General features: G+C 38.9%; 1 protein-coding gene across 3 annotated transcripts in view; it reads left to right on the top strand.

Annotated features, from left to right (window-relative positions):
• The window catches only part of COBL (cordon-bleu WH2 repeat protein), a 960,165-nt gene that overhangs the window by 392,112 nt on the left and 552,184 nt on the right, over nucleotides 1–15,869 (top strand). For all 3 annotated transcript variants that reach the window (XM_078688123.1, XM_078688124.1, XM_078688125.1), the window contains one exon: nucleotides 3,007–3,217. In XM_078688123.1, coding sequence (XP_078544249.1) covers nucleotides 3,007–3,217 — 211 coding nt within the window. The remainder of the gene's footprint in view (nucleotides 1–3,006; nucleotides 3,218–15,869) is intronic.

The raw sequence follows: 15,869 nt of genomic DNA, 5'->3' as shown, positions 1-15,869 counted from the left end.
TAGCAGTTGGGGGAAGACCACCATCTCTGCCTGGATCTCAGATCCTGATGGGGTGGCGGTCAGAATTGTAGTCCTGACAAGAGGCAGTTCTGAGGCAGGCACCGCCATCGGGATTACAATGTCTCTTTCCAATAGCCTTTTTATAGTGGGAAGACTGCCATGAAAAGGCTTTCGGAAAGGGACTTTGGGGGCCCCAAACATGGCCTCTATCCCTCATGGGCCACTACAAATTGGCCTTGGGGACATTTGTAGCGCCCCAATGGACACCCATGGACCATGTGTCCTCCACCGCATGGTGCAGGGCACACAGTGCATGGATGTGCACAAAGTGCTCTTTAACACTGTGGCTTGTGCTGCGGCCCTTTTCCTGGGCCTGAGTTTGTACTGAGTGCTCATCACATGGACAAATGATACAGCCATAGACTGGACCAGTGGAATGTATAAGTGGCTTCTAATTAGCCCAAATCTAAATCTGGTTAATAAAATCTGATCCCAAGTAGAAAGCACCCAATCCAAATGCGGCTCCGTACCCATATTGGTTCATATAAAGGCGCTCTCAACATTAAATGATTTAAGCTACTCCACAGCCTCCCTTTCCTGTTGTCTTAGGGCCAAGAAATTTGATCTAACTCACCGTCTGTCCTTGAGCTGAAAAGACCTCACACTTTTATAACCCCACACACCAGAATCGTATGTTAGGACTGGTAAACACATCCTCTTATACATTTTTATCAGGCCTCGAAAAATCATAAAAATATGACTAAACCTGCAGGTCAAGTGACTTAAATAATCTACTCGGCCTATTTGTAATGCTCTTGACCCATAAACTGGTTTCAAATAATGTGATTGTGGGCAAATATTTTGATTCATTGAACCGCCATTTCCTTCATTATCACATATGAGAGCACCTTCAAATGTGCGAGTTTGGCATGTCTGCTGTACAAAAAAACTCTTTTGTTTAATTTAATAGACAAAACTTTTTTCCTTATATAATACAAATCTAGCCACATATCGGATGCACATGACCCCTGAATTGCCTCTTAGTTCATTAAAAGCATTGTCATCAGGGTGGGAGCAGGAATGTTTCTCAAATCATGTTTAAAAACTATCATTTTTAATACATAAATAACTAAAGCATGAAGTGGTAGCACACTGCCATTTGTAATCAGAAGATTTTACATTGAAATGGCCACAAACTTTCCAACTGACATGCATTTTTACTGGTAAAACTATATAGTGTACAAACAATAATGTTTGAAAATAGAGTTTCTGCAAATATATGTCATTTGCACATCATCAAGTAAAGTGTTCTGGTTGTTTTGCTCCCAATTAACTCTTTGCTTGCATCACACCTTAATTACAAAAATGTGCTTTAATTATTCCTTATATATTTTGAAATATTAGTAATATTAATTTACAGGCTATTTATTTAAATGTTACGTGTTAGGGAAAAATAACTGACATCTTCAGACAGCTCACTTGACAAAAACCTCTAACTCTAGTAAGAGAAAGAAATATAAACTCCATTTTCCAAGCACTGGCAGTTGACCTCTTTCCTTGAACAAACAGTAAATGTGGCAAGTTAAAAAACAAGATTCATTTGCATCTTTATCACTCTTTCACTTTCTGAATGAACAGCACACCTGTTCCTTTCCAACCTAAGTTCCCTCCCAGATGGGACTAGTAGGTGCTAGCTCGACCTGATTAAATTTGACTTCCAATTGTGAGTGGGAGAGTAGATTTTTCAAGGCCTGTTTATAACAGGGGAGAGATAGGTTTCTCTCCTATGGTTGAAGCCCAGTTAAAAAGAAACCATATAGCATTTACAAATCTCTGGATTCTCCTGGTCAGGCACGGCACCTAGGTGCACAGAAAATAAAAAACGACTCCCAGATAACAAAACTCATGGGTTCTTGAGACTGGTTTACCATGGGTGGTCAAACAGCGAGACTTAATATGGCTTGGACCACAGACCATTACAAAAGTTTTAGTAAGGTTGGGCTCAAGATTGATTTGGCCCATAAAATTAACAATGGCATCCCAAAAATGTTTGAGCCCATTAGACTTTCTAGCCAGCAACGTGGCTTTGTATTCATACTGAAGAACTGGGACTGCTTTGTAATTAACTTCGGGCATATCCTTGCCATTCATAATCAACCCAGTTTCAAGTCTATTCATATAAAATAAAAATAACAAAGAGGCAAAGATACAGCCCAGCCTTTCCCCCTATACTGTCCAAACTGCTCTGTACATTCCGCCCCATTTCTTTATGTGACAGTAGTTGTGAGATCAAAATGCAAGGCTTGTAGAAAGGCAACAATGCCTTTCTCCATCCACAGCTATTTCTTTATTTTTATTTGTTTTATTTTTAAAATTCTCTTTTTATTAAACAGTTGTGATGGTACAGTGGAAGCCGTAAAGCAATAAAATACAATGGTAGTAGGACTCAGGACTATTTCACCCACAACTATTTTAATATAACTTACAGCTTAGATCTAACAATGCTGTCAAATGCGCAGGAGATATCCATGAAGGCTAGGTACATGGAACTGCGCTTAGCAAATCTGTACTTAATAATTAAAAGATGTAGGTTTAAACACTGTTCCATAGTACCTATCCTTGAAATTATATTATTGTCCTGCATTCACACAGTTAACCTATCCCAGACCATTCTTCCCCCAATTTTTACTGTGGAGTCTAGGAGGGAGTTTGGATGGGAACAACTGGGGATAGCACAAGTCTCTAATACTTTTGGGAACATCAAGATTTATTTTGATATAAAACAGCATAGGATGGTCTGCTATAGGTGTGATTGAATGTAAAACTGTTGCTAGTATGATTTTCACTATACAGACTCATGCTGTGACATCATTTATCGTCTTAAACATGTTTTCAGTGTTAAGGCAATGTAATAAAGTATCCTGGAATGCAAATGGCTGACGTTAACACTATGTAGAAGAACAAACAAGCATCACTGAAGTCCTGCCATATTTCTTCCTTCTACAGTAAAGCGATGATAGATCTGTTGGTGGAGTTGTGCAGTCGGTACCACCTAAATCCAGCTCATCATTTTCTTGAAATTACGGCAAGCGAAACTCAAGTACCAATAAAGTTCAAGCCAAATACCTTGATTGGAACACTAGATGTACATACAGTCCATCTGAAGGAGAAAGCCTCAGAAGGAAAAATGAAGAAACCACCACCCAGGATACCTGAGGTATGAAAAAGTATCAACATTTTATGATTTGTTGTTGTCTGTTCAGTTTTCTCTTATGCGAGGGTTTAGCTTTTGTGAACCATTTTGCTTTATCATTGAATTTTGTCTGCAGACCCAACGATTATTGTTGTAAGATGTGGCTGTAAGTCCAACAATGGGGCTTGACTTTCTTTTTATTGATTTCTTTTTAAAAACATATGTTTTTTGGTATTTTAAACGTGCACAAGAAGTCCAAATGTTGGTTCTGGTCTTCAACAGACATTGAGAAAAGATGGATGTTCGGACTTGTTCAGACCACTGTGAAAGCAAGCTATATTTGGCGACACTTACTTCTCAGTTGCTTAATTGTAGTCTTCGGCAGCAGGTCATGGTCATCACCTGCCTCATGTTGTTCCCCCTCCTCACATCAAGCGTGACCCTCATGTGGTTGGGTTGACTTCCTTCATGGCCCAATAATACTATGGCTCATCTATCTATCACAGCTTACTCCAGTAAAACAATGCAGTGCATTGATTTTATGGCTTGTGCCATTAAGTAAATTGGATAAATCAGAGACGTTCAGAGTGCTAGAGCCATAGAAGACCCTAATGGCCTGCATGTAGTACCTGGCCATACAGAAACTACCTTGGCTTTTATTTTATGTCACCAGGACCTGAGCAGATTGGCATAAGTCCTACATGTGCATTCTTGGTGTTATTCTTAATTGATATACATCTTCAGAGGTACATGCATTGATCACAATAAATTCTACTCTGGCCACCTTGTTTATTCAGAAGACTATTTTGGGAACTCTTTTCAAATACGATTATAGGTCAAAGTATTGTTTTTCGACCTACAGAAATATTGATTCCAGAATTTTGCTGACCATTAAAATGTAAAGGTATGCCTTTATAAGTATAAATATTGTCGAGGAACGTAAGTGTTCAGTTAAGAACAGTAAATATTTAGCTATACTTGCCTTGATGTTACATGGTATTCTAAATTCTGCATGTTTTTTGCTCGATATAAAAAACTCAATAATGTGGTAGAACACCATCATGCATACTGTCTGACACTTGTGTGAATCGATCATGTGAGTGCGGTTGGGCTTATGATGATCTTCCGCATTGAAAAATGAATTATCCTGGAAGGGGTCTTGGACCAAGGTCAACGGACTCGATAATTCTCGCCTCAGTGCCTACGCTAACCAGGGAACACACTCGGTAACTCTGGGCATTAAGCTAGCCTCATCTCTACAACGGCCCCCCACAGACGCCAGGGATGCCTGGTTTCACCCTGGAGATACCCAGAAAAGGACCATCTCACAGGGAAAACCAGGACGGGTTCCCCAGCAGTCTACAGCGCCAGGACACTCGGGTAGAGTAACAGTGCGCTTTACAAGTATCCCACATTTACATTTACAGGAGTCAGACCAAAGGAAGGCATTGGCCAGCTACATGCCAACCAATGCCGAAGAAGCCTTGCAATGTGGGGATCAGGGTTGTCTAAAGCTGCTGACGCGCATGTATGATGTTGAGGGTGAAGATCCAGCAGAGCAGTGAAGCGGTTGTTTTTGGAACAAATGGGTATTTACATATAGTGCAAAGGATTTTTGAAGAAAGTATCAAACATACTATCATCTCTTCTCTGTGTAGCTATGTTTAACTAGGCATTGTGCTCGCTTCATTTGTCTTTTTGTGAGTGGCTATTTTCGATGGGTTGCCCTTTTTCACACTATTGTGTGTGAAATACTGATTGGGCATTAAAGCTCTAAATCTAAGCATGCGGGAATTTAAAATGAATTTAATATAAAATGCTTATCGTTTTTGTTCAGACAAGTAGGTTTTAATGAAAATGCGCTCATTGCAGTGCCACAGTTACGGAAACATGTGTACCAAATAACTGTTTGCTAAATACATATATCTCGGTTTTCCATCATTTATTTTTATTTACATTCCCGTACAATTCTAAACAATGGTGAATTTATACATGGCATAAAGTACCCTTTGAGGTATATTATAAGGATATGGCAAGTCACAGGGGAGTATCCTTATAAAGTCATGGATATCTTAGGTGACTTAAAATATCATTTTATCTAACGTATGACAGAGGGTGCTTTTTTCCTCATTATATGTGGTGGTACCATCACCTTTCTGAAAAAAGCTTTAGTCCTTATTGTCTTGCTCCTTGATTCAAAGCGTTAGCAAGGTCCCAGACATAAAGAATAGAAGCATAGTCTGTAATGTAAAATTATACACGCAAAAAAGCAGTTAGTAAGTTTTTGCAACAGCATGTAACAACCGGTTTAATGTCAATTCGATTGAAAATTACTGTAGCTCACAATAAGTGGTAAGATGCATAGAGATTCTTTCTTTCTTGTAATGAACTACTGTAGCATGCACAAAATAAACATATTGTCATAAATACCTCCTTATCTCTGTTCATTTAAAAAAAAAAACACAGATTGTAGAAGCCAAAAACAACTTCTCTTTTTCATTGTTTAAAATGCAGCTGGAATGATGCCTTTCACCTTGGCAGCTGGTTCTGGCAGCAGGCAATAGGATGTCACAACTCATCTGTAATAAGCTATTACAGTTCAGCAGCTACTTCATTTTCCATATTATATGTGATTGGAGACATCACAACTTGACTACAATAAAGAAATTAATGACAGGTTTATATGCAGGTATTGCAGTCTGTATTACAAAAACAGTGCACAATATAGTTAGTCCCTGCCTGTAATCGCACAGGTTAACAAAGCAAAAATTATGGAATGGAATGTTTCCTTGAGTAGCTATTAGTGGTGTTGATCGATTCATACAGCTTGTCTGATTGAAATATACCACTACTACTGCCTATAATTGATTCTAGAATATAGTGGAACAGATTAGCAGAAAACATCAAATTGAATGCTTCCTATAATAATTCCCAGTGGTTAAGATTGATTCGAGCATTCATATCCATTACATTTTGTTTTGCTCAGTGAGTATAAGAGAAGCGTCAGGGAGGGTGGAAAGGTAAAATAATCACCTTTTACTGTCTTTAGTCCAATGTAAACAAGTTGACCTAGTATTTCCAACTATAGCCTCCAAATATTTGCAATGATATTGCTTCACTGATATTTGGTAAAAGATTTGAACAATCCATATCCTCATTTCCCAAGAGCTACAAGGATAAAATAAGTATATATTTAATAAGAGAATAGCTGGGCATAACTGTGCATTCTTTAACCTGATGCGTGGTCAACACTGGATATTTCCATACAAAGGTGCACACCTATGAATTAAGTCTAAAAAAGATTCTTTTTGGGATATTCTATTGGCATACAATTTACACATACAATACTTCAGCAACCATTCGTACTTCAATATTCAACAATATTGTTAAGCATACATTGGGTCAGTACCGTCAGTTACCAGAAAGTCAAAATATAAACAATAAAAAGGATTTTCCGTTGGAAACATTTATTTAACTAACTCATATAAAATCATTAAAAAGGACTAAAAATAGCACATCAATATGCAGATTAAAAACATATGAGAAACCAAGTCATAAAAAAACAAGATAATTGTAACAACAACCTTCACATTCATATATCAGTGTTTGCATGTGTTACAAAATAGTGTACAAATGCATTTTTACATATATGAGCAAAAGACAGCGATGCATTTCGGAGGATTATATTGGTCCCACCTCCTTCTTCAGGCTTGCTACAAATGTATTCCAACACTGTGCATCTATATAAATATACATACAAAGAAATATTTTATATTATACATGACATCAACAATATACATGATTACTTTATATAAAAAAGGTTTTTTGGTAAGTTTGTAGACTTAGTTAAACTCACAAATCTCTACTATTATTTGAGTTGCTGGTACTACTGACAAAAGGACCCAATCATACATTACTCCACAATCACTCATACTGCATATCCAAATATTTAGATTATATATGGCTGGGAAAGTTCTATATGTGATCCCAAGATTATAACACCTTATATGTCCCAGCTCACTGTTTGTTTATAACTGAGTTATAACTGAGTTGGTATTTATGATAAGTTTCACATTCATTTAAGGAACAATATATTTTGACATAAGGGGTTTAATAGCCTCCTTTGTTATATAAGCACATATACATAATGCCACGGGTACCCACCATGATTAGCACAGGTTACCCCAACATTCTTCGAGGGCTCTCTTCTTAATGTTCAGTGTGACAAATTATTGCCTCCAGAATATGTTGTAAGAGTACTTCTTTATAATTGCCTGTATCATAAAGATATGGGCTCAAGATAAATACCTCAAATTGTATTATAAAATTAATCAATTTACTAACTCATTTCGTTTTAAGATACCTACCACAGCCAATAAAATTCTGGCAAACTTTTAGAGGGGATTTTTCAAATTCCACCAACAGTAGGCAACCAATCCTAAAAACAGAGATCACACCCTAATTAGTAATATGGTGTGATTATATAGACAGGGCTCTTATATTGTACAAAATCTAGATGTAAGTTACCTGTAAATATTTAATGTCTTCCTTGTGAATTCCTTTTTGTATTTTTCGTGTTATTGTATTATTGTACACCTAAGAATTAACCCAGACCACTATTACAAGTTGGGAAATATTGTCTTAGCCCTTTTCCAAAACACTTCTTCATTTTCTGATTAAAACAATTGTGACAGAAGCCTCTCTTTCATCAGGAATATAAAAGAAGCATATGCCACCATCCTAAGAAAATTTCAGATCAACCCATTAACATCCTTCCATGCGCCGGTAGAACTTGAATCTCTTGGAATCAGTATTCTGTTCTAAATGAAAATGACATCCATGCAACATTATCCTCTTTGATAGCTAACTTTCTTTTGCCATATCACGTGTTGCGCTCCAGATTGTTAACCGTTTTCTTAGGGTGAGTTCACAGGCTTTCTTAAAGCCAGGCAGGCTTTGCCCCACTCAGGGAACCTTCTCTTGAGTTCAACAAACTTCCCAACTTCATATTTTTTACTGCTGTTCCTCTACTAAGAAAGTGCTTTGGACGAAATGCAACTCTACCATTACAAAAACACAATACATGCCTCCCCTACCACTCTGGTTTGGCTTCCTTATTTGAAAGTAAGGCACCAGTATTGGTCAGGGCCAGATTGGCAATCCAAAGCAGCCCTGGCATTTTGCCAGACCAGCACCCCGAGGGGCAGGGGTGTGAAGCACTTCTGCTTTTGTTACTCGGGCCGATATTGGAGCACCACTGCCAAACCCAAACCATCCCTCACCCTTCCAGCCTCCTGGGAAACACCTGATATCTGCTACGGCCAGTCTGGCCCTGGTCTCTAGATAGTGAACAGTTGCATGAGGATTCTGGAAGAGACGTGCCGGTTTCCTTGCCTTCTTGAACTCTCAGCAGCATTTAATACAGTCGTTCAGGATTCTCCGTTATCCATTTTGGCCTGATGCAGGGACATTGGTGGGACTGGCACCAATATTTTATACCTGGTTATACAAGTCTATTCAACTTGGGTCTGTCTGCTCTTGTCTCATCTTCGTAACATGCAGTGCAACCCGTTGTTTGATCATAGCGCCGTGTTATGTAGCATCTCTATTGGGGTGTTCTACGTGGGTCCAGTTGAGCGGTGTCTTCAGTATTTTCAGCTTATTCACTGACCATTCAAAATCACTGGGAGTTTATGTTAGGTGGATATCGTGATGATTTATCATTCCTGGACCTTCATAGACCCCAGTGTCTACGTGGAGCCTCTGAGAGATGTGGCATCACATTCACGAGATTGCTGACCATACCTTGCTCTAAGCATATATGTGATCTATGTTTGAGATGTCCTGTCTATGTCTTGCTGCAGTCAAAGTGAATTTCTTCTCATCACATCCTACACGATCCCTCCTGTTCAAAACTGACTCTTCTGACTGTTAACACGAGGCATCGGTCAATCTCTGCAGCTACCCCACGCTTATGGAAAACTCTTCTTGTTGAATGCAGACTTTTCACCATTTCTTCTTTTATCAGGCTTTTACAGCACACTTTCAAAACTGTGATTTTCTACGGCTGTGTTCTTGCTTAAATATGTTAATTTGTGTACTTTTCTATTTATTTGCTCCCTTTTTCTTCATTTTCCCCCTTTTGCTCTTTTTGTTTTGTCTTGTCTTTCTTTTTCATGTATTTATGACTTTGCATTCTGTTTTGTACAGTGGCAGCCTTACAAAGCTGGTGAGCGTCCTTATCAGTTCTTAAAGTAAATAAATAAATAACCAAAACAAACTATCAACGTTTTTATTGGCCCTCTGAAATAAAAAGAAGTCAGTAACACTGTTGCCATGGTGACATTACGAAGTGTTCTTTTGATTGTAAGCCACAAATCGTTCTTTACACATTTTTACTGTGAACCTGGAGTGAACGAAGGGATTGTTCATGCATGGGTTGCTTTTAACAAAGTAGACAATAAGTTGCCCATTTGTTAATTGTGCGCAGATGTCTTTTTATGATACATGGTTACTATAATTTATATCTTGCCTTAACTTGTTGCCCTGCTGTATGGCTAACTCTGTACCTAATAATGTTACCTAGTAATGTTCTTGCTCCAATCCAACTTCTTTATTGGACAGCGATGCTTGTTTTTCATCATAGAGATCAAAATTACAATATAACGTCTATGTATTCAGTTGGATTCAAGAATGACTAGTAACGCACCAGTTTAGAAAGGTGTTAATTACATGCCGAGCACTCCCTGCAGATTCCTATGGTAATATTACTTTTTGGCCCTTTATTGCTTATGCACCTTGTGAGCAATGGATGCACGTTGTTACAACGCATGCTTTTACTATGCATGCCTTTACAACGCAGGTTTTTCAACGCAAGTCGTTACAACGACTTGCGTTGGGGGGTGCTGGATAGTGAATAGTTTAATTTACTATTCCAACTCCAGTCCCCGTGGATAGTAGGGAAGGTGTTGGATAGTAAATTAAACTATTACCTATCCTAGAGCGCCCCCCAGCGCAATTCATTGTAATGACTTGCGTTGAAAAACCTGCGTTGTAAAGGCACTGCGTGGTAAAAGTTGCGTCGTAAAGGATGTTTCCCGTGAGCAATGTATGCAGTTGTATTATTATTATCTTTAATTGGCATATATTAGCATACGTTCCCTGCACATGCCATGTTTATGTTTTGTAGTGCATTCTGGATTCCAGGAGAATGTTGATCCTGGAATTCCTGGCTGCCCTGCAGTTGAACTGGAGCTGTCCTGCCTGGAGGACGCATTGCTGGGCTGCTAGAAATAAACTTCTGTTTTAATTGAAATTTCTCTTTGCCACTCATGCCTCTTCATGTGCATTTATTTGCCTTATCACCTGAAGACCGAATTGTCTAAACAAGCCCAAAGGATGATGAAAGTGTGTAGGACAATTATCAAAATATTCTAACGTTGGTTGCCGCCACTGAATTTCATCTCAAGTTGCATTTTTTCTTTTTCAGAAAATTAGAGATAAAACCAGTGAATGACAAGTCTTGTACACAATCCAATGTGAGTCTGTGCAGTGTGTGTACGATTTCAGATGGAAGAGGGCCTTGGTAGCAGATGCAGAAGCCAAGGTCAGAACCAGCCTATGGCTCTACAGTGTAGGAATGCTACTGATTTTCTATCAGGGTTAGTAGGATGCATCATCATTCGTCCTTTGTAATGCACCATTACAAGGGCTGCAGTTATGTTCAATTGAAGACCGCTTGGTCAGAACAGACTATGCTGTGATGTTGTGAACTACAAAACAGTCCCTTTATTTTAAGCAACCTCCATGCACTGCACAACCCCATCTTTTGAGCCCTGTTAAAAATAATATAAAGCAGCGACCCAAAAAGTGTGATGCTACTAATATGGTGGCTAAGAGGATAAACTGCAGGGGCACATCCCCACATATAATGATGCAAAATGCTATATAATCTTCTTAATGTGAACAGGTACTTCTCTAGGAATGAGGTGGCCATCAAACACATCAAGAACAGGACAGATCCAAATTTTAAAAAAAGACCCTCGAGCACCAGAAAACAAAAGTCCAAGTCTTTGTCAAAGTTGATACTTGTTTATTTCATATTCTACCACTCTAGCCAACATGTGTTTCGTGTTGAAAGACTTCCTCGGGCGTTATCTTGAAATTAGCATACATCCTCTGTATCATGAAAATTACTTGATATTATCTGTCTGGAAGCAACAGAATCCATAGATCCTATAAAGCAACATAGTAGTATAGATAATATAGAGTAATTTTGATGATAAAGAGGATATACACTAATTTCATGGCAGGACCCGGAAAAGCTATATTCCAGAAAACATAATTAACATGTTTTTCATAGACTTCCATTTCTGAATTAATTTACATAGATTGCAACTGAAGAAAATAATGCAGTACGTGATTTTTGTAGTTTCTAGCTACTAAAGTCTCTTCTCTGCCAGCTTCACCATCCCTGGTGATAGGCCTCTGCAATGAGTGGTTCTTCATGTATTCTTTCTTTTTTTTATTCTGTTACTGTAGGAATCTATTGTCACTGTGCCCTGGATCAAATAATGGATGAGTTGCATTGTTATAGTAATATGCAATTCACTAAAGTGTATATTACATTTATTTATTCATTAATTTATACGATGCAATATCCAACCTAAAGCAACTTAGTAGTAGAACTGGGCAGTCAGGGTGAAAAGAAGGTGGGAGTACTTGCACAACAAAGCAGAGGAAGGTTTTAAGAGCTTTTCTGAACTGCAGATACTTTTGGTGACCCTAAAGGGCAAAGGAATGTTAATGCCATTCTTCGGGTTCAAGAAAATAACCCAGTAGATTAAAATCAGAATGCATATTGAGAGAAGACTGATTGACCGAAAAGTCATCAGGCAGTCAGGAGTATTCTGTGCCATAAACACTCTGTGCATAATGCACAGTGCTTTAAATGTGATTCATTCTGCCACAGAAAACCAGCAGAGTTGTCTGCCAGCTATTGAAACAAGGTCCGATATCCTCAAGAGGTAAATATCCCAGACAGCACCTGCATTTTGGATGCTCCATCATTTCTTCAGGGCATTGTCTGGAAGTTTAGGTATGTGATATTCCAGTTGTCCAGTCATGAGAGCACACACAGCATTATAATTTGTTGGTGGAGGCTCTGCGGGACCAAAAGGAGGAAATTCCCAAAGGATGTGAGTAAGCGAAAGCAGGCGAGGTAGCAAATTGATCTGCTTACTGAAAGACGGATCCACATCCAGGTAAACTCCTAAGGACTTAACATGAGAGGAGATCAAGCCAGAAGAAGCTGTCCCGCTCAGGCTTTAATTAGCAAGCATATTTATCTCAGTCTTACTGGGATTAAGTTTCAAAACGTTGGCGACCATTCATTCGTCTATCTTTAGCATGCCCAGGCAGTGTCAAAAAGTTGGCGACCATCCATTCATCTATCTTCAGCATGCCCAGGCGGTGTCAAAAAGCTGGCGACCATCCATTCATCTATCTTTAGCATGCCCTGGCAGAGTGTAAGACTGTGGGAAGTCTCCTGCCGGTCATGGTGGATAATTAGCAGGGTGTCGCCTGCGTATGCAATGGCTCTGCATCTCTGCTAAGTTTGGTCAGTTGTCTTGTGTAAACATTGACCCCACATGACGTGACCTATTTGGAGGTGGGCTTAAAGTGTTCAAGTAGCCCACTAGGAATGAGGAGAACCATGCTTGCAGGGCTTCGAATATGTCTGCCTTAGGTTGTATTGGTATCTAAGGAAACAAAGAGCTCTGATGTGACTGGTCCAGCAGCCTCACTCCCTTCCTAAAGGGATGTGACCTTGTCCACTGCTATAGCCAGTGCTGTCACTGTGCCTCTTCCTGGCAGGAAGTCAAGATACCAAGTCATGAATGTCACCCTCTTCTAAATAGGTGGGCACTTTCACTGTCACTATTTTCTCTGCAGTTGAGTGCCCGCAGGGAGGTGATAGATAGGGCCAACAATCCTCAGAGTGGTTTCAGCTGGGCATCACCTTACTGGCCTTCCAGTCTGCTGGAACCAAACCAGCAGCAAAGGATTGATTAATTCAGCTTACTATTTATGCTCACTTACCTGCAGAAGCACTTTTAGGATAGCATCAAGGCATAAATCATCTAGTAAGTCCAACTTTATCTGTGACAAAACTCCCTTGACTTCTGGAGAAGTGGGAGCCAACCAACGCCAGTTGCAAGAGGCGGGTGTTGCTAATGCAGTTATTGCTCAGTTAGAGTTGCTGAGCTAGAGAAGTTGGGTTTAAGCTCTGACCTCTTCATAAATTCCTTGAACTTTGGACTGTTTAAAAGTGTCCATGTTTTCGCAAACAATACGTTTTTCATCCCCTTAATCATTTCTGGAGAAGGTTATTCGCTTGGTAGATTTGAGAGCATAGGAATTCCGACTTTGCCTTTTTATAGACCCTTCGGTGGAATTTATAGCAGTTCCAGTCCTCTTAACTGTAAGGTCTGTGCCATTTATGTTCTGCTTGGGGAACTTCAATCTCAAATTTTGAATGAATGAATGAATTAATATTTCTTATTTTTCTCACGTTTACCCTAAACAATTTAAAGAAGTTATAGGTATTTTTGTCTGAAGATTTCATGAAAAATCATTTTACTGTAACTGAACAAAACTTCACCTAATAAATTAAAATCGTCCATTTCAGAAAATATTTACAGACTGCTAATTTATTTTTTAATGTTTATTAAATAATTACTTTGCTCTCTTTGTCTTGCTGCAGATTAAAATAACTACATACAACCTAGACAAATTTTGAACAGCAATGAAAATCAGATATAGAAAAATTGCATACCTTACAATAGCAACTCAATTAAAAACATCTGCACCTGAACTATTTATATCATATGGGCCTTAGCATTATTAACACAATTTGAAATGCTCGTGGCAGGCCTCTGGCTTCATGTATGTCACTGGATAACAGTCTGTCACTGAAAGGTTCAGCATTTTTCCTCAGTCCCTTGGACACTGAGGGCCGAATGATGACGTAAAACGACTTCTTAGTATTTGTGCTGGTGCAGAAGCCTGAGGAGACCGAGCCCAATTGGGATCCCTTGGAAATATACACTTACTTCATATTTGTGGTCTGTAAAGTAAAAAGAACCAGCATGCACTTTGCAGTCATTAACACAGTACCAAAGTGGAGTTGCTGACAATTTCCTAATGGGTGTGGCCTAACTAAAGAAATCATTTAAAGGCGGAAATGTGGTCTACAAAGGAGGATATTTCACCTAGCCGGTAAAGGCTTTATTTAGAATTTGGCAGATGGGAGTGCATTGTATCCAATGGTGCATGTAATATGGCGGACAGGATATCTATCACGTTTGTGACGGAGTATCCCTTGCAACTAACTCTAACTAAGGCGTTATGGGCCAGATGTACACAGCATTCTTCTGGTTGTAACCAGGCTGCTTCGCAGAATTGGGTTGTTCACAACCGGAAAAGTGCTTTTTTTGATGTACAAAATGTGATTCTGTAACTTGCTATCTAATCGCAATTTGCTTTTGCGATCCGGTATTTGTAAGAGGCGTGATTTGGGCGTCCCTTCCAAATACATAATCGATATGGTATGCATTACTGTTTTGGAACAAAATTCAGATAGCAAAACTGTAATACTTTACCACCATTTTAAAAGTGGTGGTAAGAGGGGTTCAGTAGCAGGCAGTAGTCTTAGGGACAACTGCCTGCTCTTAAACAAGCATTTGCAATGCAATCTCCCTCACTTTTGGGACCTTATATGTATTTAGCTATGCAGAACATTAGCTTTGGAACTGAAACATCTACTGTTTTTTACCATGGAGGGAAGTAAGCACCAAACTGCGTGACACACCAGGTATGGGACCACAGGGAGAGAAATATTGCCTTTCAGCGGGAAATAGTATAGTCCAGAGCTCGTTTTCTAATATAAAAGCAGAACTTTCGGTGGGCATATCAATGAAAATTCAAGATTTGAAAAAAATATTATTGTCTACGGGTGCTTGTGGAAGACAATTTCTATGAACTGGAATCTAGAGAATGCTAAAGTGATTCTGGAATTTTGCTGACCTCTTCTGGTCGTTTTCTTGACAGAAAAATAAAAAAAGAAAGTCCCTCAGCAGAAAGCAATTCTGGTATTTTACTGACCTTTACTGATCGTTTTCTATCGACAGTTAAATAGAGGTAGTTGAACAGAAAAAAAAATCCCTAAGCAGAAGCAGACAATTCCTCGGGCTGATCTCCAGAGCCCACAAAGTACATACACATATATATATATATATAATAAATATATACTAAAGTATATACAAGAGGTCTCAAATGCTCAACCTAAAAATCAAACTTTAACTTTTTTTTTTCTTTTTAAATGCATTCCCTTTTTCTTTAAGAAAAACGGGCGGCATTTAAAAAAAAAAGAAGAAAACCACGGCAGGCCACCATCCCTGGGATGGCAGCGAACCCTAGTGTGTTGCAAATTGCTACCTACCTTATTAACATACATGGGGCAGGTCTATTGGTGACCCTTTAGGAATTGCTAATGAAACTGGGAAGAGTTTAATACATTAGGAATAACGATTTCCTAATTTCGATTCACAGGAAATTGCAATTAGGAAATGGCTGTTCCTAGTCTTTGTACATCTGGCCCCTAGTTGCTTGCCTC

The sequence above is a fragment of the Lissotriton helveticus genome, chromosome 4_1 (genome assembly GCF_964261635.1).
Source record: "Lissotriton helveticus chromosome 4_1, aLisHel1.1, whole genome shotgun sequence".
Lineage (NCBI taxonomy): Eukaryota > Metazoa > Chordata > Amphibia > Caudata > Salamandridae > Lissotriton > Lissotriton helveticus.
This window is presented reverse-complemented; position numbering and strand designations above follow the sequence as displayed.